Here is a 24,128-nt window from a genome sequence, read left to right as displayed (position 1 = left end):
TTAAAATTTAAACATAAACCTTTCAGATTGCTTAATTTAAGTTCTTTTCCCCTTAAAATATTCTTACTTTAAAAATACTTCTGCCATTACTATTGAATATCATTTCATTAGGAAGAATGAGTAATAAATATACACATTTAAAATAGATATACAAATTTAAAGAGCTTAGCACATGTTTGAAGTAATTTTGGTCATGTCTGCTACAAAAGATGAGCAGCTTACATTTTTCATATACTCAGCCTCTTGTCATAATGTGCTGTTTGATATCAAAATCTTGCATAAAATATTATTAATCAAACATTTTTCAGAGAAATTCAAGTATATTGTAAATATAAGATAAATACCATACTAAGTTTTATGCTTAGTTTTAAATGAATGCTATAGAAATTCTCTAATAAATTTGGTAATTTTTACCATTCTCCATGTAATTAGCCATTAGAGGTAAAAGGCATCTTTCAACATTGGATTTTATAGATGTAGACACTGATGTAGCTATTATAGGAAATACTAGGGATTTTTCCTTTTATTATTGCACTTAAAAAAATTCTCTATGGCCTAGAAAATAAAAGTTAATTTTTTATGTTATCCCATATATTCTAAGAAATGAAAATTTTGGAAAAAAATACTTTATGGAATAATTAATATATATTTAGAAATTCAAAGAAAACCAACCAGTCATATTTAATTCTGGAATGCATCAAGACCTCCTTTTTTACATTTTTTTCCTTTGAATCATACTTTTTTGTCTTCCAAATAACATTTTCCTTATATTATACTTTCTATTAGACATCAAGACTTCATGTTTACTGATATATGTTTTGGGTCTTCATTTAAAAAGACCTTTGCTAGCTTTAACTGTGTGCCTTTCAAAGAGACTCCTTTCTTTTCTAATCTTTTCTAATTTTTCTTTACCAGAGTTTTGGCCCCACACTCAGCTGACTGACTGAGGAGGGTTGTAGAGAAATTTCTGTACATGTTAACATCTGACACAATGAGAAAAAAGCCAGCACAGTCATAGGGCAGGTTCAAGGAGAAGTGGCAGCTCCTGGAGATGAAAACTTCTGTGTGTTTGCTAGCTGCTGGTTACCTACAGCACTGGTTAAATTCAAATCTATTCATTTCTCAATTGTGTCTCTCTCTCTAAACCACTGTAATGCAAACCAAAAAGACCTTTATGGATATTTTTTGTTGATGTGTGCAGATCAAGTGTATCTTTAATTAGTCTTGTCTGACATTTTCCACAATACTTTTAGTAGACAGTATTATATAAATGTTTCTCGTGACTGTTTATGGAGGTGGTTGCCTAAATTTTTCTCTGGATAAAGCCTTTAATGCTTTCACCCAAAATCCACAGAGGAGCTACCCGAGTTTGGGAAGTTTAATGTTGCTCTTTGTACTTTAACTTTTAATATCAGAGCACATATTGAAACCATAAACACAATGAAAATTCAAAAAATATTCCGACGATATTAGACGAATATATCCCCTCCTTTTTTATCCTTAAAGAGCCAAGGGCGTGGGGAGTGGCAGGAAGAAACATTCTTAAGAACTAAGCCCTGGACACCATCCTGTGAGCGCTTAAAACCCTTAGAAACGTGCAACGTGAAGAACACCCCCTTTAGAAATCTAAAACAATATTAGATTCCCAAAACATATCGGCAAAGAAAGCCTTACCGTCAAACGCTTGCAGCAGGTTCCAGCTCAGACCCAGACTGAAAAGTTGAGCAGCTGGTGAACAAAAGTTTTAGCCTTTTTTTTTTTTAAACGAAGTCTGCAAAACTAATTTCCCTCAAAATAGGGCTCAATTTCCGTTAAAGAAAGCAGCGCTTACAAATCTCAGAATTCCTGATCACCCCCACCCCATCCCACCTCTGAGCATTGGAAAACAATTCGAACTTTCACACGGATGTAAAGGTTTATTGCAAAGCCACTATTCTACAGGACCACTTAAAAGAAAAGGGAGATGGCCAGGCTGAAGCCTGGGGACGGGGCTAGGGAAAAGGTTCTGCCTTGGTGACATTTCTCAAAGATTAATCAATACTTTTTCCTAATTCAAACCAGATGTCTGGCCCAGTTTGCTGTCCCCATTAATCCCATTAACAACTTCAAAGACCTGGTGCCCGTCCTCTGGACACCTGAGACAATGAAAACAACAGGGCGACGCTGCTGGTGGCATATTTGAGGTCCCGGGCGGGATAGGTGAGGGCCGATATTCTCCTGATGCGCCACGTCCCAGGCAGGACTCGCCTGTTCCTGCAGCTCATCATGCGTGGCTGGCGTGCTTGCCTTGTGTAAACAACTTGGCCCCCAGCAGACAGTGTCGCCCCTCAAGCATGCGGCGGTATCAAAGCCCAGCCGTCGCTCGCATTAATTCACCGGTGGCAAGTTTTCTAAGTCATTTTCTGTAGTGCAAGATTGTAACCAGGGAGACCCGAACTTTAAGGGATACCGAAATGTAATGTTATTTTTCAGAAAAGGGAACCATGGCGGGGTGAGGGGAAGGGGTGCGATTAGCTGATTTATTTTTGAGCGGAAGAGAGGTGGATTTCTGGAGGGAAACGAGGGGACACAGGCTGGCTCCTGAGGGAGAAGACTGGAAATATGCGTGCAATATACACATCACTTGTGCCTGGGACGAAATCGCTTCGGAATACTCCTGACCCAGGAAAAGTTCTTTTTGGTGGACAAGTGGCTAGGAAATGGAGTGGGACCAGGAAATCGGGAGGGAGGACACTGCGGAAAGCAGAGGAAGAAGAGACCCCACGTGGCACCGCAGGTGAGGATGGGATGCCAGAGTCAGGACATCTGCAACTGTCACCGCCCCAGGCCTTCTTCCACCGCACCAGATCTCCTTCCTTGCCGCACTGAGAATGGCCCTTTCTTGCTCATGGGTCACTTCCCTGCAAGCTCGGATCTGGAGTCCCAACCTATTAACAACCCACCCACAGACAGCGGCTGTAAAAAACTAGGAGCGCCACTGCGCGCAAGGCACGAGTTGATGCAAAGTTTGAAAAACTTATCTGAGCGCGCGCCAAACTAGCTCAGGTCTTTTTCCTTAATCCCACTGCTCCTTTCGTGCTCCTCCACAGTTAGGCGCACCCCAAGCTTTCCTGCAGGTGACGGTGCCCAAGTGGCACTGACAAGACACCTTTCGTGAGAGAAGTGAGCAGGTCGGACACTGGGCGCGGGGTTGTGGCTGGCGGGCGCCGCAGCGCGCGCGGGCCAACGGAGTGGGAAGGGGAGCAGCTGCCCGCCAGGGTTCGGATTTAGACGCCGGGCGCTCCCCTTCAGCCCTAGCTGCTGGCAGGGGCGGGCGGGCGTGGACGCCCTGCGTGCGTCCAGCCGGCGATAGGAAGTGGAACTGGGAGCGCATGGCGCGGACTGAGCGGGAGTTTTGGAGCGAGTTTGCATGTGGTCAGCACTGTGCTCCTAAGCCGGCCCCCAGCTCACATTACACTCTATTTATAACCTCTCAGAGCCGCTTCCCCCTGAAAGCAGTTCTCTGGGACCACCTTCTTTTGGCTTCAACCTCTCCTACTCTTGACATCTGAGTAGCTCGGAGGGAAGCTCCTCCAGGTCCGAGTGTTTATATGTAAAGGAGACTGGCCGCTAGGGCTCAGGACCGGGATTATCAGAGCTCTGCAGAAACGCGGGCGGCTGTTGCTTTGGGAGGGGGAAAAGTCACACGGTTTCCAGTGAAAAGTGACAGAGGGTGGTGGCGTTTGGAACCGTCGTGAAGTCTTCTGCTTGGAACCCGAGACTTGCATGCTATGGAACACCCGCTCTTTGGCTGCCTGCGCAGCCCTCATGCCACCGCGCAAGGCTTGCACCCGTTCTCCCAATCCTCTCTCGCCCTCCATGGAAGATCTGACCATATGTCCTACCCCGAGCTCTCCACTTCTTCCTCGTCTTGCATAATCGCGGGATACCCCAACGAGGAGGGCATGTTTGCCAGCCAGCATCACAGGGGGCACCACCACCACCACCACCATCACCACCACCACCACCAGCAGCAGCAGCACCAGGCTCTGCAAACCAACTGGCACCTTCCGCAGATGTCCTCCCCCCCGAGCGCGGCTCGGCACAGCCTCTGCCTCCAGCCGGACTCGGGAGGGCCCCCGGAGCTGGGAAGCAGCCCGCCGGTCCTGTGTTCCAACTCCTCCAGCTTGGGCTCCAGCACCCCGACTGGGGCCGCTTGCCCGCCAGGGGACTACGGCCGCCAGGCGCTGTCACCCGCGGAGGCGGAGAAGAGAAGTGGCGGCAAGAGGAAAAGCGATAGCTCAGGTAAGGGCGCGCCGGGCACTCTCGGCGAAAGGGGGAGGAGAGATGACTGGGAAGATTCTCGCACTAGCGTGAGGCGGCGGGAGTTACGGTACAGGTCTTTTCCTCCCTGGCTGCTCGCCGCCAAATGCGGCGAGGCTGCTTTGGTCCTTTTATTTGGGGGGCACGTGTTTTTCCGAGCACAACACTCAGCCAACTGCGTTAAGCTCTCCAAGATTCAAACTAGTTTACCAGAGGGTTGAGAAAAAAGGACAAGTGACAAGTATGTGAAATCGATTGCGAAGCGTGACCTTCCATCTGAGCGATGGGGAGAGGAATGCACCCTGGGATGCAGCGGCCGCTGGGCGTGCGTGCGGGTGCCCTTCTTGACTTTTCCCTTGCAAGTTCCCGGCTCTGAGTGGCTCGATTTTTCCCATCGTTAACTGGATTTCCAAATTATTGCACAATATTTGGAACTTGCAATGGAACTTGGCAGAGCATATGAGAAAAAAGTTTTAGTTTTTTTTTTTTTTTTTAATTCTGATTTCAGAGTTCTTTAAATAGCACCCTGTTCCAAATGGTAAAAATTTCCCTTTCTTGGGGAAGAAGACATAGTCTAAGAATTCAGAGGATTTTAAAGAACGTGTCAGAGAATTGTAATACATCCTCACACCCTTGAAGAAAGATGATTCTTAATAGTATTTGTATTTATGTGATGCTAACCAAAAAGAAAATGTAAGTTTCAAAAGTAGAAAGTTAAATTATCCTCCAGTTAAGTATTATCAGAAACAAGTACTGGGAAACAAACAGCAACCCGGGGAGCGCTGGTACGCGAGGGTGTGCGCAAGAGGCACTGATCAACGTGGGGATAACTTGAGAGCCGCCACGCAAAAGGGGAACCCCACTGAATGCGGATGCCTGAAGGCACAGGCTGCCAACTAAATTTTAGCAATCCAGAGAAACTAAAGTTTTGCAGGTAGCTCTTCAAAGCCCTTACCTATCTGTATATCCTTATGAAATTGTTAAACGATGCTTTATAATTAAGGAGGTTGTGTTTTCTTCTGTAGCTATAGCGCAACCTGAGTTCCGTCTTTTTGTAAGCTGTCGTTTGTTTAATATAATATTTACATAGTTTATTTCTTTACGGAATTGATTTAACAGTCCTGGAAGATAATTCCAGATATTGGTTTGAAAGATTGGGAAATGTCTGTCGTTTATAATGCTTTAGGTAAGATCTCACATGAATGGTAATGATTGAATCGCATATTTCATGGTTTGTTTTTTTTTTTTTGCAGCAGCAGCAATGGTCTCAGTTATTCTTCAGTGTTAGTATGGGATGGATTCTTCTCTGACAAACTTAAAATCTGACTTTTACATTCCAAGGTCAGGGTGAACTTCTAATGCCCCATCACAAATTAGTTTATGTCCAAGAAAGTTACCAGAAGTATCACTCTTTTTAATGGTTTTTACTAACCCTAAGTGAGACACTCTTCAGACAGAGTTAAAAGGTTAATCATAGCAAGAAGGTTTCCATCTTCATTAGAAAGAAAAGTCAATTTTAGAATATGATCACTTTATAGAATCAGCATTTGATAACAATTTAACTTCTCTGGGATGAGAAGATCTGAGTTCAGGTTGGTCAGCAGCACTTTTGCAGTTACCAGAAGCTCTTACTGTTCGTTTTACTTTCTGTAGTGAGAAACCTGTGTAATGGATTGTTTCTATGCTTCTTCAACTGAACCAATGCATCTAAGTTACATAGGGCAAATTGAATTTTCATATAGGCATATGTTATTTTGGTTGAGGAGAAATAAGGGAAGTGGGCTCTAAGAACTGGTTCTCTTCAATTAATTTAATAACTTTCTTAAGAAAATTAGTTATATTAACAGTGCTACCCTCCTTTGGTGGGAAATAACCATATAACAAAATAAGTTTATTTTTTCATGTTGAAGCTGATAAAGTCCTGGGAAAACAAAAGTTTTCATCAGCTACATAAAGTATTAATAGATTACATCTTGAGTGGGAAATACAATTAGTCATCACCAAGGGTAGAATCACTGGGGAGTTAACAATGAACATTTTCTTTGATGGGATATTTTGAAAGAACTCTTGACTTTCTCGAAGGAAATGTAACAATAGTTTCTGGTTAAATATCTGTATACTCTTTGAAAATAAAATTTAATTTGCCAAATTCATATTTGTTAGATATTTGTTAATATTTGTTAGATATTTAGGTAGATTTAAATGCAACACATCTTTTTCCTGGCATGATATTGTATTTGATCTTCCATAATTTATGTTCATAGCTATTTCATTTCAAATTATTATAAGGACATCTTGAGCTAGTGCAACTAAAGCAAACTAGAAGGTCAGTGTAATTCTGGTATATTGTTAACACGTATATCTCTCATTGCTTACAGCACTGTTTTAATGTTTCAATATTTCCCAAAAATTATGTTAAAGTAATTTTTGCACCCTTGAAATTTTAAAACTGCATTAGACAAAACTCGCATCATGCGTTATAGAGACTATTTGTATTTTGTTAGGCAGTTTATGATTTCTATGTATTTCTAGTTGAGAGTAAATGTAGTACGTAAATCCAGGGCAAAGTTGGAACCAAATTCTGTATCCTTGCATCTCATACCCAGATTGTATGAATATGTGTATGTGTGTATGACTTTGTGAAATTCTAATGGAATTTTAGGCACTGGAAAATATTGAAAAATAACCCCAATATTTATCTATGGTAATGATGCTAAAACTATAATATGTTAACATTTTCCAGTGTGCATACATGTGTTTCCTTTCCCAAACACATGAACACACGCATATACAAACTCAAGAAGCATAAGTGTCTAGAAGCAAATGTTTATGGACTTTAGACTTCCACTATAGTTTATCGACAACTGAAAACAACAAAGTTTAATAGAAAATCACCCTATTTTTTGAGTGTTAAGCATATTTGCAACTTTGAACTTGCTATGCTTTCCAGCATTATTAGTAAAGCCAACGTCTGCCATGCCTTCAAAGGAACTCTTAAAAATCAGAACTTTACAACTGTACTTAGAACAATCTGTACAAAACAGGTGATTCTGAAAAAATGTCTATAAATAGTGTGAATTACTTAGCTTCAGTTACCTTTGATTGTTCGCCAAATAATGTAATAATAAGTATAAATTGCCTACTTTCATTTACTATCACCAAAATAGATTGATCAATCTAACTTTAGTTTTATTGCAGGTAATGTGATATACAGTATAAATGTATAGTATACATTTATGTATAAAATGCAAGTATTTTATATTCAAATTAATTAGATGAATATAAGTGAATATTTTATAAAAAGTCAAAATTATATAAAAAAGGAAGGAAGTGATTTGGTGGTGTCAATTTTACAAGGTTATGAATCATATTAGATTCTTGTAAAATGGTAAATATTTTATTATGGCTACAAGGTCGTAAAATATCTGTTGTCAAATTATGTCTGTCTGTATGCCTGGCTCTGCAGAATGATAAGCAAGTATTATGTTAATATGCTGGAAATTAAATACCAATAACGTCTTACGTATCCTAACTCTACATTACACTTTTTTCTTGATACTTGTATCATCATGTTTTCCGGAAAAAAAAGGTTACTTTATTATTCATCTCTGTGTTACTGGATCATGACTTTTCAGCGTTTGCTTTAGAATTTAAAATACAGTCTATTGGATCTAGTTGATTATAGGGCAGTATTGAAAAAATTAAGTGCCTGAAATCTATGGAATTTAAAAAGTACCATTTTCAGTCTTTTTCTTGAAGTGGTAGATTAATTTTAGGTGTGAACATTTTTAAACGATGACCTGACAAAAAAAATTCTAAGTACCATTGACCTACATGAGCACTCTCAGATGATTGCACTCAAAAGTCAAGAGCAGCAATTCCTTTAGAATTAAGGTGCTTTATTGTGGAAAGTCAGCATTGGATGGAAGGAAGAATGCAAATAAATATTGAAATAGTTTCCATTTCTGTGTAAATATCTTTATTTATAATTGATTTGAAATGGAAAAGCATCAAATGTAATCCATGGCACTGCTAAAACTTTCATTTGGGTTAAAAAGCCTGTACCAAGTATTTTACATTTTAAACTTTGCTTACAGTAATTATCAGTGGAAACCATTATGTTGGCACACTGTAAGCTGATCGCCACTAATAAACTGAAAAACATATTTTAAGCATTACTTTGTCTATGTTTGAAAACATAGACTATCACAGCTTTTGAATTTATAATAACATAATATTTATTATAAGACCTAAGCACTCTGAAGAAATTAATTAAAAAATATATAACAAAAGGGACAACGCCTCCCTTTAGATTCAGAGAAATTTGGGAGAATAATTCTATATTTAGTAGAATTAACTTTTTTTTTTAAGAAATAACTTGTGTGTGAATTAATAGCTGAATTACGTAAAAAAAAAATCCCCACATATAAACCCATTACATGTATTTAGCCTGGTAACAGTGCCAGTTTTATTCATTTACAATATTAAAATATATATATGCTGGGCAATTTCATTAATTTACTGTGTTAAAAATGGCAGCCAGGAACACACACACACAAAAAATGTGACGGCTTTTTAGATTTTCATTTCAAATGAAAATAAAACCAATATAATACAATAATATATTTTAGTTTTAGACTGTGTTCACTTCAGTAATTTATTTTTAAAATTTAAGAGCATGTTTTTTTCCCAAGAATTGCTATAGTTATTACAAATATTTATGAGTGATAAATGATAAGGGTGAAAAAATATTAGAAAATAAAATACACACAGGAATTCTTTAACTAGTATTTGTTGAGTTAATAGTTGTGGATGGTTTATCTTTCATTTTTTTTGTATTTTTGCCATATTGTTGTTTTTTTTTTGTAATAATAAAAAATTTTGTGAGGAAAATATATTAGCACATGAAGTAAGACTATCAGGAGTAGAATTTTTTTCCCACTTGATTGTAGTCATAAAATAAGAAGGATTTATTATTGAGTGGCCAGCTAAATTACATTTCCTGGATTATTATATTGGTGACTGATTCCAATGGTTACATTTAAAATTAAAAAAAAAAGAGAAAACACAAAGACCAAAGTCCACAAATTAGAAATTGTGTTAGATATGATGTATTTACTATTTTTCATATTTAAACAGCAAAACACATTATTGCCGCAATATATTTCTCTTATGTGTTTTAGTCTTTAATATGGTTTAGTTATCAGTAATAAGCTTTTTGTAAAGGTTGTAAAGAAAATCAAACATTAATGTTTTTCCTATTTTTGATATACTTTTATGATTATTGCTTGGAATAGCTGTATCAAACTGAAACCCCCAAGAAGAGAGGGAGTAACACAATAAAGAAAAATGAGTTGCTACACTCTCTCATATTCCACATTACTTCTGCATCATAGTCATCAGTAAGTTTCAAAATTCAACTGAAGAAGACCTTGTAGAATATTTTATTGCTCTCATAAAGTAAAACTGAAGATAGTAAAGGTCATTTTAGGTCTCAGCCTTCAATTTGCATTACCTATGCAGAGGCAGAATTAATTTAAATTGGATCCCCTTTTCTCGAATGATCTTCTACTTACATTATAAAAGTGTAAGGAATTTATTTTCCGTTTATGGAATTCTGTTAGATATTATTTTATGATACAAAGTAATATATAATGTATCTATTAATCCATTCATATAAATTTCAGTTGTTTTCATACTTCAGAGTATTTCTTTTTAAAACCTTTTGAAATATTTCTTACTAAATTAACTGAAAATTACTTGGTAAAAATATACATTCCTTTGGAATTGAATGGGTCAGTTATTGATATTCCTCTATATTTGGAATTTTTAAATATACAATTAAAATCCCTTTATTCATGAAATCAAATGTCACATTTTCCACAGCAATATAATATTTCTGAATTTAACGTGTTACTGTCTGCAAATTTGGTACTGTGTATTGGAATATTGATTTTCATAAGGCTCTGAAATTATTTTATGGTATAATTTTTGATCTCTTCCATGTGCATATGAATAAGAAAAATTATGTAAAATCTGTGTTAATATATAATTTTTGGAAGGGGTTTGTATGAGGAAAATTCTTTCAAAAATAATTACTTTGCTCTCTATACTGTATAGATTTAAAAACTAATAAATTGAATCTTCAACTTATCTGATATTATATCTACATTACTTTCATAACATAGCTATAAAAAACATTTCCTTGAAAGTTTAACAATTCTAAAATATTTCTGAATTATTTTTTACTTAATTCTTACATCCTTGGAGTTTTACTGCAAATATGAGTTTAGTAGGTAATAACTCGTAGTAGTGAAAATGTTAGAGTTTTGTTTAAAGATTTAAATTCAGAAATCGTTGCTCTTCAAAATTTCATAGAATCAATTTGATTAGAATGTTTCCAACGTACTGGGTTGACCAAAAAATTCGTTCGGGTTTTTCTGTAACATGGAAAAACCCGAACAAACTTTTCGGCCAAGCCAATATTTAAATATCCTTGTGTTTGTTTTCATAAGCCTTCTTTCTAAGATGTTATAGGTATGTTTCTTGAAGCTAGAGGGACTATATTGGTTGAAATTGTGAATATAAGATGTCTATTTTTTATAGTTTAGTCCCTACTGTATTTTGATAGAATGTTTAGTGGTATTAAAAAACAGGGAAGGTGCTGAATTAACTAGGACATGGCAGCTACACTTAAAGGACTCTTTAAAATAATCTGTTTATATAAATGTATATATATACTAGTAGATAAATTCCAAATTTAATTTCTTCATAACAGATCATCTGAACTAAAGTATCCACATTAAAGACAATAATATGATGTTAAATGTTCCAGTTACAAAATAAAATATTAAGCTTGTAGCATATACAGCTGTGTGGAGAGTCCAGTAGGTTGAAGCTGATAATCAGTGATAGTCATGAAATCAAATCTGCCAACTCCCTGCAGTTTTTGTTTTCTTTTGTTTTTCTCTTCTTCTAGCTCATTATTCTCCACACATTTCGAGAGATTTCCATAATGCTACAAGAAAAAAAAATCCCAGTTATCTTACATGACTGTGGGCAAGAAAATAATTAAGATGAAGTCATCTCTCTCTCAGGCTCTGTGGAAACCTAGAGGAGGGTCCAGCTTGGGTTGGTGGATGCCAGTAGAATTTTAAAGGCTGAGAGTTTTGCTCTTTGAAAATACAGCCTTAAAGTTTTGCCAGAAATGACACCCAAATAAAAACTTATTTTTGCAAATGGTAGTTATTTGCAAGTGTAGTGGTGAAATATATTCGTTGTGTGTAGAGGCGGCTTTTTACAACTTTCTGAGCTTCACAGGAAACTTTTGGATGAGTATTCTTAGCTTCCTGAAAAACTAGCAAACTAAACTGAGGTGTATTCTTATTAGTTAAAAAAAAGTATAAAGTGGGCAATGACTCTTATCAAATAAACAATGAATACCAAGTAAATGTCACAAATGACTGATTTTATTTTGATAGTTAAAATACACAGTTCAGGAAAATAGAATTGTGCCATGAAAAACTTGGAACTAAATCGATAAAAAGTAGCTTTGATTTTGTAAGATGCCAGTAATTTAGCAAATGGCTTTCCTGTTTTAAGAACCATCCAAAGAGAGCTTTACTCCCAACTGGGTAGGTTGACATTGTGACATATCTCTTATTTAATATTTTTCAAAAGTCAAATTGAGTTTTCAGTATTTTTACTACCTTTAACAATGAAAATCTCCCCAACTACAGGCTACATTTACTTTGGATTTTTTTTCCCTTATTTGTAGTATAAATAAGTCTGGATGCATTAAACTGGAGAGCATCTAGATGTAAACTACTAAGAAAGACTGAAAAGACAGGAAAACCAGAGGTTAGGCACCCAAACTCAGGAGCCTGCTGCCATAAACATTTCCAGGATTACGATCTTTTGAACGCCTACCTTCAAAATTTAGGGAATTATGGATGCCTTTTCTTCTAGAACTATTCTTTGTTCGTAAAAGTAGAGCACCAAATTTTTTCTTGGATACCCAGATGTTTGGGAAAATAAGAAGAAACAGCAATGCTATTTTTTTTTTTGCACTTTTAGTGAGTAGTTAATAGATCACAAAGGATTTATCTTATTTCCTTGTCATCCCATTAGACAAGAAAATAGGTGTCACACTCATAGCGATAACTGAAGAGAGGTTGATGGTGACTCTTCGATGGTGGGCGGTATGTCCAAAAGCAACAGGGTGGGGAATCACTCAGGGTCTGCCCACAACTGGAAAACATTAGCACCTGTAAACCTGACAGGGCAAATGGAGTTTTTCATGAATTTGGAATCCAGTGAGAGCAGCAGGACAGAAGCCTTCCAGCAAAGTTGGGACCTCAGGTGGAAGACTGCAGCTAATCTCAAATATCATGCAGTAGCCTCTCTTTATACCTTCCAATTTCCTGTTGCCTCCCATTGGCCAGATATAATCAGAAGATAGAGAAGCCGATCACACAGGTCTCAGTGGACAAAATCCATAGACATCAACCTAAAGGAATGCAGGCCACATAAGAGATGTCAAGAGTTGATCTGAGAGAACACAACAGATCCCTCGGTCTCTTACTGTGATTTAACTTCTCTGTAGTGTAGTTTCCTAAAAATTAAAGTGAATCAGTAAACATAAAGTACCTAACACGTCTGGTTCAGTAAGTGTTAATTGTTATTTTTATCTTCTATCAGTGTCGGTGCAATTATGTTGTGGGTATACACCATCTGAAAACAATTTCTTATGTTACCTGTTAATTCGTATTTTACTAGTATTGCTGTAGGAAATATTGTTTGCCTGGAAGATTGCTGTTTAAAATAATCTGCAACTGTCCCTAGAATTGTAAGTCGCATGCGATTTTCCTGAAATGTAGGGTGAGTTTTAGACCAAGCTGTGTTAAGAGACTCAAGTTGCCTTCACTTAATAACACTTAAGATTCCCACTTCTTACCCTTTTGTGTTTGACATCTCCTAATCTTTCTCAAATGTATCCTACCACTTCTCCATCAAACACCTGTTTTCAAGAGGAATGTTCAAAGGGGTATTTAGTCAAGAGGGAACAGAACTTAAACCAAAGGGTTTTAAATATGACAACGAAATGTCAGGTCTCTGTTGCTGTTGTTAACTAGGAAATTGGATGTGACATTTTTTTGCTGTGTTATAAAGTTCATTGCTGACAGAATTTACATATTATAGCCCTTTGTTATTTTCTGTGGTTCCATTTGAAGACCCTCATGAATGGCAAATATGCAAATACTACAAAAAACTAAAAATGTATTATATCTCACTTAAAATGCATAAAAACAGTTTTATAGTGTTGATAAGTTCTTTTTCTCAAAGGAAATGTTTGTTTATTTATTTATTTGTGTACTTATTTATATTTAATAAATTCCTGAGAATTATTGCTTAGGTTGAGGCAATAGAAAACAAAACTCACCAAAGTTCTAAGCCCTGGGTGATTGGATAGTTTCATTCTATTCAGCTTACTCACCTCTCCTACACCAACAGTTTAATGTAGGGAATTCAGAAATGTGTTTCAGAGAAATTTTAAAATATTATATGTGATGATCTGTGGCAGTTGCTTTTGAATAAATAGTAAAATCAAATACTGTATTAAAATTCTAAATGTCAGGAGCTAACTCTTTCAAAGCTCTTAGATTGGCAGCAATTTAATCCCTAAAATGAGAGAGTTTCAAAGGACTAGTGATTGCTTCTTTGCTAGATAATGGGAGGGCTGAGAGGTGGTAGGGACAGGGGTACAGGAAGAACAAAACATTAAATGCTCAGTAATACGCAGAAGCGATAAGAAAGGGCCAACTGCATCAACTATTTCGTTCCTCTTGGCTTTCAGGGTAGGCTTGATTTGTCAGTTTTCTTCATGACTTATAATCTATAATGTTTCAACAGATGATTAGAATCAGAATTATCAAGACACTAGGAGAGACCCAAGGCATCACCCAGTTCAATGAATGTATTTTCTAGGTGAGAGAACACACCCAGACAAATTAAGTAATGTCTGTTCGTTCAGCCAAGTAGCTTAACTTCCATATCATGACCTCAGCCTAGTGCCCTTGAAAGGAAATCTCATATCATGTTTTGAAACCTTAAGTTTTTAGTCTTCCCAATGAAAGTAAATTTCAACATCATTTAAAATGTTGGCTGCTGCTTTTGAGTGAATAAAAATTTGACAAAATGCTTTACCTGTGTGTAAACTATCTCTCTCTGAATCTGAATTTATGATTACCTCGGTCATTTCTCATTCTTGCTTTTATGAACACTGTTATTCTTTCTTAGCTTCAGTTTTCTGATGATGTAGTTCTTGCTATGGGTTACCATTGTGCCTGCATATTTTTGACACCTCCTACAATAAGCCATAGCATTTTAAAGTTTAATATATGGAATGTGCATATGGACTTTGCTGTATGATATCTATAAGTAATAGGTATTTATGTAAATGGAATCATATTTTGAGTAGCCATTTGTGAACTGAAGAATCTGTTTCCTGTTTTAAAATGTTTAATGCAATACTAGTAAATTTTGTTTAATTGGGCTTTACCTAAAATATATTTGTATTTTGTGTTCAGTGTAATAAATAGCTGTAAGTAGATGCCAAGCAACTTTTCCTTGTCTCAAGTTTTAACTTGAACTCCATTTAAAAATAATTATCGATCTTATTTTTTAATTGAATATAATCTTTTTGCTCAGAAAATACTAAAAAATGTTAACGATTGGCCATTTTTTGCCTTTGCTAACCAGACGTGCCTTCCTTGTTTGTCCTCCTGTTCTGCTGAGACGTGTCTTCCCGGTGATCTGTAAATATCAGACCCATCTGCTCCACCCCAGTGCAATGAACCATATAACCTCTGGACACTTTAACATTGACCTCTCATGTTAATTCCAGATCCTAAGTTCTTACTAGACCCTCAAAACAAAAATTAAACATAAAATATACATTTGTTTCTTCCAAGAATTTTTTTCCTCTTTTATCTAAATACAACTCTAATTCCAAAATAATAAAAAAATAATTCCTCTTCTGCCTAATTTTAATTTACATTCAAAATCCCTTCACATTAATGGTCTCAACTGATATTTTTCCACTCCTTCTCCACTAGACTTAAATTCAGAACTCAGTCATGCTGCCTTTTCCTACACAGCTCAGCCCAAATCTGTTCTATTGCACGTCATTCTATTTTTTTTCATATTCCTACTTTAAAGTGTCTTGCACTTAATTTAGCTTTCTCCCCAGGATTTCTGATGTAGCTCTCTCTTCTGAATTTCTGTTCATTCTTCCCTAATGAAATCCTATATTCAACATATAGTAATACTTTGACTTTGTCATTCCTCTTCTTGGAATTCTGCATTTAACTAAAAGTATTCTACACTTACAATATGAATGTTTAAGTATAGGCTTTGATGCATATGCATGGAGTGGCTACTGGCTGTCAATGATATATCACTAGGTTTTACTTGTACTGCTTCTTGTGTGTAATTAATTTTGTTTAATATCATATATATCTAATATATAATATTAGATATTACATATAATTAAATATATGATATGATATCATACATATTACATATATATAATTTGATAGATATATTTATAGCAGTTTATTTCTGGCAAAGTTATCTTTCATTTAGTCTTTGGAACACAATGCGAAACGTTAGCTTAAAACTGTGTTCTGATAATTCCTAATGTGGGTACCTAAATATGTATATAGTCATAGTTGCATTTAAGAGTTTTTCCCACAAAATTTTCTGCATCTTCCATTTGTTAAGACATGCTACATATTACTTACTATCCAATTTCTTTCGCTAAGAATTTAGGGATATATGTTAATGGGATTCCATCTACAGTCTCCCAACTCAGTCATTAAGGGCTTTGTTGACCAGATGGGCCAATTTTGTTGATATTGATTTTGCTTTTTTTTTAACCAATATTTCCTCAATAAACTTTTTTATGCCTACCCCCTTTTTTAAAAAATAAATAAATAAATTTATTTATTTATTGGCTGTGTTGGGTCTTTGTTGCTGCACACAGGTTTTCTCTAGTTGCTGTGAGTAGGAACTACTCTTCATTGTGGTGCGCAGGCTCCTCGTTGCAGTGGCTTCTCTTGTTGCAGAGCACGGGCTCTAGGTGTGCAGGCTTCAGTAGTTGTGGCACTTGGGCTCAATAGTTGTGGCTCACGGGCTCTAGACCACAGGCTCAATAGTTGGGGCGCAACGGCTTCATTGTTCCGCAGCACGTGAGATCTTCCTCGAGCAGGGATCCAACCCGTGTCCCCTGCACTGGAAGGCAGATTCTTAACCACTGTGCCACCTAGGAAGTCCCATGCCTACCCCTTTTAAAACGTTTATTATTTTGAGAAAATTGTATAATCACATATAGTTGTAAGAAATAATACAGAGGGATCTTGATACACTTTACTTAGTTTTTCCCAATGTTAATATTGTAATACAATTATATAACCAGGAGTTGATATTGATAAAATTCACTAATCTTATTCAGACTTCCCCAGTTCTATTGCACTATTGTGTGTGTGTGTGTGTGTATTTAGCTCTATGCTGCCTGCCAGATTTATTTTGTATTTTGATCCTGAAGCCTGTAATATCTTTTTCCAATATGTATTTATTAATTTCATTAAAATATGGCTCATAACACCTTCTCAGGTCAATACCACCCTAAGCTAATCACTGCATTTCCCTTACCACATTAATGTCTGTGGTATAACAGACATTACAACAACACGGTTAAATTTTGCTTCATCGTTCTCTCTGCTGTTCTATTTCACGTCTCTAGTCTTTGAATTATATGTATTCCCAAAGAAGAAGTCTTTCTTCTTTTTCTTTTAATGTGGTATCCAGCATTAGGATAGGTGCACGTAAGTGCTTGGTAAATCCCATTTATGGCATAGAAAATGTTTCACTAATGTTGAATGAATTGTCTGTGTCAGGGGTTTTCTGAGGCTCTTGGTTCCAGGATTCTAGTAGTTGGGCAAATTCAGAAGATTGTTGGTCAATCCATAAGCGAGTTTAGTGTATATTGACCTTAAGTAATTATCTGTGTTTGTTTCTGAATGATTTTTATGGATGCTTTCTAAAGTGAAATGCCTTTGATTACATGACATATTTACCATTTTTGAATTAATCAAGGCAAAAATAAATACACTTTTACTAGAAGCTTTATTATAAGTCAACAAAAATCATCTACATTTTAAAAGGTAAGATGCATATGTTTTCAACAATTTTGTGATTGTTCAAGCCCAATTTCCTGTTAACTAATGTATAGGAATGTCTCCATTATCTTGGGATGAGACATGAGAGTCTATGAACATTCTGTGCAGTTATGCTATGAGTTGTTGAGCTTTTGCACATTACATACAGTCAAGTAATCATAGTACTTAAAACATCTGTCTAACGAAGCCAAAAAATTAAACTAGAAATTATCAGGCAATACAAAGTGTTGATCAGTTTGTATTGTAGTGTTGGATAGTGGCACAAATAGTTGGTGATTTGAAAAAGAAGATAGATAACTTTCAAATTTTTCAAGTTCACTGAATTTTAAAAAAGAAATGAAAAATCCCTTTTCTGAGTGCCTTGATATAGTGATGCTGATTCAATCCATGATGCCTCAGTCTGTCATTCTGCTTTAAGTATGACTGGTTAACCAGATTCAGCCAATGGTACGTGACTAGAGAATGTGGATCCAAGACACTGACAAGTGAGCACACATAAGGTGGCCTCACTCGTAAGGAGAGAGCAAGGACAGTGAGAAGTGGGCATGCTAAAAAACATCATTTCACTTGTGGTTTTGAGCTTAGTCACATATCACATGAACTGTCTCATGGAAAGAAAGTTTGCAGTAAGTTTATTTATACAAGCAAGTTAGCATTTATTTCTGTAAAAGAGGTAAAATTAATCCATATTACAAAACATTTTGACAATTTTATTTTTAAAAAATCTGTTATCCATGACTCTGATACTGATTCTATTTTAACAATTCCTTCAACTCATAAAGAAAAATAACTTTCAGGTTTTCCATGCGTCTGGACCTTTTCATTAACATGGTATCATGAGATTACTTTATTCAGACCAGTAACTCTCAACACTGATGTTACACTGGAATGATCTGGCTACTCTTTAAAAATTCTCATGCTTCATAGAGTATGATTAAGTTAATCTAGAGTAGACCTGGGCTTTTTTAAATTTTAGAATGGGAAATTATAGCATTAAAAGAATAGAGGTGATAGTATAACAAACCCTCAGGTGCCCATCACATTCAACCTAGATCAACAGGTGGCAAATCTTGACTCATTTATACCATTCCATTCCTCCCTCACCTTGTCCCAATTCCTTTGAAACAAATCTCAGATATCTTGTTGTTTCATCTGAACACTGATACTTTTAAAATGCTCTCAAGTGATTGTAATGTCTAGCCAAGACAGAGAACTACCAATAGAATATTCTTGTTTCTAGGTTAAAAAGTTATGAGAGGCAGGGACCCTGTATTCTAAATCTTATCCTTTGCTGCACATGGAGAGCAGTGTTAGACATGGTCGCTCAATAAAATATTACAGAATTCCTAGAAATGGCCATTTGTATATCTGTGTTTATCACCAATAATCACAGTAGTCTCCTATGCTGTGTTGTACGGTAGCCACTAGCCATATATGAGCATTTAAATTTTAATTAAAATTAATTAAATTTAAAAACCAGTTCCTTTGTATCAGTAAACACATTCTAAATACTCCCTAGACATATGTAGCTAATTGGCTAATGTATTGAACAGTGCAGATGTAGAACATTTCAATCTGCTGGAAAGTCCACTTGAACAGTGCTTCTAGACAAAAAGAAAAATTTTCTGCCCCTTCAGCTAGTGAAAGTGTCATCAAGGATGGGAACCTTCTCAGGTGGAAAAAGAGATAATGAAAATTCAAATACCACAGAAAACCAAATTCAGTTAAAAGTATAGCTTTAAAAGTTGAAAAATATCTGAAATTAGAATGTTAGGAGCATTATTTTGCTAAAAGATTTCTTGGATAATGCTTGCTTTACTCAACCAAATGTTTACTAAAATAAAATATATTCAGGGTTTTGAAAAGGCCAAAGTGTATCTTAAAATAATTGTTAATTAAACATAATGTATAAGCATTGGGCAGTTATCAAAATAAAAGCAAAATGAGAGATATTAAATTGTTGAATTATAAATACAGAATTAAAATGAAGTAAATCACAACATAATGATGAATGTGAATGTAAAAAATAATAGAATTTTGGAAGTGGGAAGGCAAACAATGAACGCATATTCAAAAATGTAAGGTCAACTAGGGAGATTCTTCCAGGCCTCTTGAGGAATAGGGAGGAGAACATTTTTCTGGGAAAGGGTGGGGAACATGCCAGGAATTAGGCTAGATTTTCCAGGGGGAAAGTATGAAAACTTAATAGAATCAGACAGTGGCAATTAATGACAAAGAATTATTAACTTTTAAAGCCTCTCAATAGATTTGGTCTTTTCCTTTCCCTGATATGAATTCCAGAATTGCAAGTCAGGTAGCTGACAAACAGAAGAGTGTATTAGAGAAGATTTTTAACTTTGGGGGAAGAAAATGAGGATAAAATATTCATCTTGACATTAGAAAAGAGCAAATGCAAGGAAAAGTGAAGTATAGGGGGTATCACATCTGTCCTGTGACCCATCTGCACCTGTTTGGCTGCAGCCATGCATTACATAATTAAGCTGCCAACCACAGAGTTTTGAATATGTGGGAAGCAGGACTGTTCATCAGCGGATTCATTTTTAATAGAGATTAATTGGTACCTAATCGATGATTGAACTGGTAGCGATTTATGGGAGAAAAGGAAATATTAATACTAATATTAAGCAAAGGTATCACTAGTTACTTTCATGTTAGAATTTATGAGTTGAGAGTGTATATTCATGTAGGAAATGTTAATGGTTTCATTCAGACTATCTTAGGAATACGAAAAGCAACTATATACATTATAGCACTGGGCCAAGCATACGTGTCTAGGCAACTCTCGTTTTTTGAGAGATTTTGGAACAGAATCAGGCCAGACCAAATGTAAGTTGTAATAAAGTTTTATTGGCAGTGTAGAAGAAGAGTAAGAAAAACATTTTAGTAGTTGTCAGTGAGTGAACTTTATGAGTTTACTTTTGTATTGAAAATTTGCTCATAAGAGGTTGGTGGCCATTGGTGTGTAAATGTGTAGATGTGGTCATCTCTGTTACTAATGGCAACTGGTTTTTTACTTTATATAAATAAGTCTTAGTTTTTCCCAATTTAAAAAAAAAAGTGTGTTTTTCCATGGACCCAGTAATAGAGATTATATTTTTATGAAAACCAGTTAGAAGAAATAGTCTGCATAGGCAATGCATCTATTTTTTTTAAATGCATCATTAATTGAAGTATGTTAGTTAAATGCAATAAAGTAGCTGAATGGATGTTAGTACACAGTAGAAGTAGTTGACTTCCAAATTGAATGGTTTTACCTTGAAAACTCAGGCTATGAGAAAGCCAAACTAAACCAATAGGAAATTTAAATATGTTATTCAAAGTGGATGGAATAAAGAGGTTCCACAATTTAACTGCGTCCTAAAGAGGTGCTGAATGAGGGAGGGGCTGCTTCACACACGAGTCACAAGCAGAACTTTTATTAAGGGATTTTCTTTATGAGGTAGTTGTGCTATCCTCATTTCAGCTATAAATACTCTCACATTTTCTCTACCCTTCTAATATTAAAAACAAAAAACAAAACACAAAATATGTTCTCATTTTACACTTTCTAATAGAATTACACTTCTTTTTGAATCACCTATTCATCTTAGGAAGCAGCATTAGTGTTTTAGATAAAGCTGAATTCCTTAGAAACAAGTAACTCAGAGAAAGATTATTTAGATAAATGGTAATTAGTATCAAATTGTATCCTGTCCTCCCTCTGCCCCCAGAACACACAGGACACATACACCAATACCAGAGGTATTTCAGTAGCCTCATAATTCACAAACTCATAGTTCACTAAATGAGTACTCAGTGCCAGAGTACTTGGTTCTGTGCTATGGGTAGACTGTTATGAATAGAACACCTTGAGGTTTCTCGAGGGGTCCACAGCATAGTAGGGAAGGCAAAGATGGAAACAACTAGATGCAGCAATATCATAGAAGAAATAATAATGTAGCAAAGGTGATGAAAACATCCAGAGAAATCCAGGGAGGTTTCAGAAAGTACATGACACCTCCCTCAATTCAGCTCACTTCTTACTTCTCCCTTCTAAAGCCACGAGTACATAGGAATCTATTAAACGGTAGCCTGGATCAGGTCACCCTTGGAGAAAAAGATGAGGGTCCTAGTTGAATATTAAAGATATGAAATGTAGAGTAGGTTTTGGGCTCCTAGGTTCATGCACAAAAGTCCCTAGGACACTCATGTATATCTTTAATTTTTATGATTTAAGCATTCCTTTGTCCTACGCACGAGGTTCGTGCGGCAGTAGTTGATTGTAGGTAGCTATATTTTGTAATTCAGAAATTTTATTCCCAGGATATTATTTGATAAAATCACAGCAAAAGATAAAAGATTTTGCTAGCTGGTTAAATACATATGTGCTGTATTATATGTGTCATGATGCCGATAGTATCTTGATAAGGAAGGAGAGGATTAGGCCCATGGAGGACATAGTGGAGTACATTTATAGGTATGATGTGATGTTTTTAGCTCTCCCATATTTCAAGGGCTGACTTTAGTAGAATATTGTGAAACAAGTGAAATAACTTTTAGTCCTTCCTAGGTTTCCCTCCTTTAGTCTTCTTGGCATTTCTCTCCATTGTTATCTTGAGAGCTGTTAAGACTTTCCTGCAGACTATATTTAAACACCTTCACAGAATGTTAGAACTGGAAGGGATTCTAGAATTTATCATAACCACCCTCTCAATCTTAAAGCCGAGAAAATTGAGGCTCAGAGAGTGGCACCCCTAAAATAATGTATGCAGAGCTGGGGTTAATAACTTCCAGTTCAGGAACTTTCTCTTATTTCTATAAACTGCTGTTTGAAAATTTCACCCCATTTATTTATTAAGATGTCAAATAGCTAAAATTTTTCTTGCTCAACTCTTCACTTTCTACAGTAAGGGTATTTTTTTTTAAAGCTCTTTATTGGAATATAATTGCTTTACACTCTTGTACCAGTTTTTGAGGTACACCAAAGTGAATCAGCTGTATTTATACACATATTCCCATATCCCCTCCCTCCCACGACTCCCCCCCCACCCTCCCCGTCCCAGCCCTCTAAGGCATCACCCATCATCGAGTTGATCGCTACAGTAAGGGTATTGATAGCATATAAATATACTTTCCTAGACTAGCAATATTATCATTTAATTACCACTGTCCACTTGGTTTGAATGAATACTGTGTTAGTTAGCTGACTTTTGTTTGAATCTGGAAGGGATAGAATTTCCTTTGATGGGATTTCAGTGTCTGCCTTGCTTGACATTTACTTTCCGGTAAAATTCGTCATTTATTGAGGAGGAGTAATCTGGGCCATTCTGGAGCTGATGTCTATTCTTCATATTTACTCAGAAAATGTAAACATTAACATATATTTTATCAGTGATTAATATAAAAATGAAATCTATAGCGTTGTTATACTTGAGATTACTTCGTGATTTGGCATTTGAGGGTTTCCCGATGTTGCAAGTGCTCTTTCTCAATTCCAGACATCTTTCTTGAATTCTTTTGTTTCATCACTTTTTGCTTTAATATTCCTTCAGTTATCTTCCAAAACATATTCAGTGTTACCAATTCATCAGGGTGCTTTTTTTCTCTTAGTTTAGGATGATATTAGCTTTCATTGCTCATTTTCTTTTCTCCAAGTTATTCTGGAAATGTATGTGGAAGAAGTCATATCAGTTCACAAATGTGACTATATTGGATCACATGGGTTTGATTTGCCAAAATGTATAACATTGTCTTGAACGTTTAGAGTGTGCTTAGAAGAAAGCCTGAACTGTAAGAAAAGGTTTTTTTGTGTGTGATGTCCACTTAACTAATAAATCTGTCATCACTGACTGGTCTCCATTTCCTCTGAAATAAACAAATCACTATTAAGTTCTTTGAAGCAGGAGACTGCCAGGAAACACGAAAGTCACTTTTGCTTCATCCTCCAAGATAAAGTATTTAATAAGTGGAAATGAGATGCAACAGAAGGAGCCATGGGGTCTTCACACCTGCTAGAAAGTCCAGCAGATCTCCACAGAGCAGGAATTCAAACAAACCTCAGACCTTGACGTTCAGCAAAAGAGCAGAGACAAAGCCAAGAATAAACTTTGTAAGGCCCTTGGAAACTTAAGTTGAAAGCCTGAATTATGGAAACCTAGGAAATTTGAAGAGGAAAGGCTAGGAATCTGGAGGCCTGTGGCCCCCAACTGAATTAGCCCTATAGTTGTTTTATCTTTAGATTATTTCATTTTCTACTTTAAATCAAATGGCAATTGATCCTTATATAAGAACGTTTATTAGAAAGCCAGGGTCTTGGTTCAGGAGTAAACGTCAAGCATCCATCACTGAAGGCCTTTTGTTTGTTTGCTATTTAATTTCAGAGAATTCCAGACCTATGTTTTATTTTTGTTTATCTCAACAAAATAAATGGGTTTCTTTAAAGTAAATGCACATGTATTCTAACCAAGAATTCAGTAGAGAAATACAAAGTCAAGTAAGAGCCAGACCAAAAAAAGAAGCCAAATGTTAAAGCTCCTAGAAAGACCGAAAAGCAATTAAGATACAAAGGAAATAAAAAAAGGAAAC

General features: G+C 36.0%; 1 protein-coding gene across 3 annotated transcripts in view; it reads left to right on the top strand.

Annotated features, from left to right (window-relative positions):
• The first annotated feature begins 3,422 nt into the window (after positions 1-3,422).
• MEOX2 (mesenchyme homeobox 2) overlaps positions 3,423-24,128 on the top strand; it is a 74,800-nt gene continuing 54,094 nt past the window's right edge. For all 3 annotated transcript variants that reach the window (XM_057730201.1, XM_057730203.1, XM_057730202.1), the window contains exon 1: positions 3,423-4,284. In XM_057730201.1, coding sequence (XP_057586184.1) covers positions 3,771-4,284 — 514 coding nt within the window. In that variant the 5' untranslated portion in view covers positions 3,423-3,770. The remainder of the gene's footprint in view (positions 4,285-24,128) is intronic.

Source organism: Hippopotamus amphibius, chromosome 4 (assembly GCF_030028045.1).
Source record: "Hippopotamus amphibius kiboko isolate mHipAmp2 chromosome 4, mHipAmp2.hap2, whole genome shotgun sequence".
Classification (NCBI taxonomy): Eukaryota; Metazoa; Chordata; class Mammalia; order Artiodactyla; family Hippopotamidae; genus Hippopotamus; species Hippopotamus amphibius.
The sequence above is the reverse complement of the archived record's forward strand: the minus strand, read 5'-3'. Positions and strand labels throughout refer to the sequence as shown.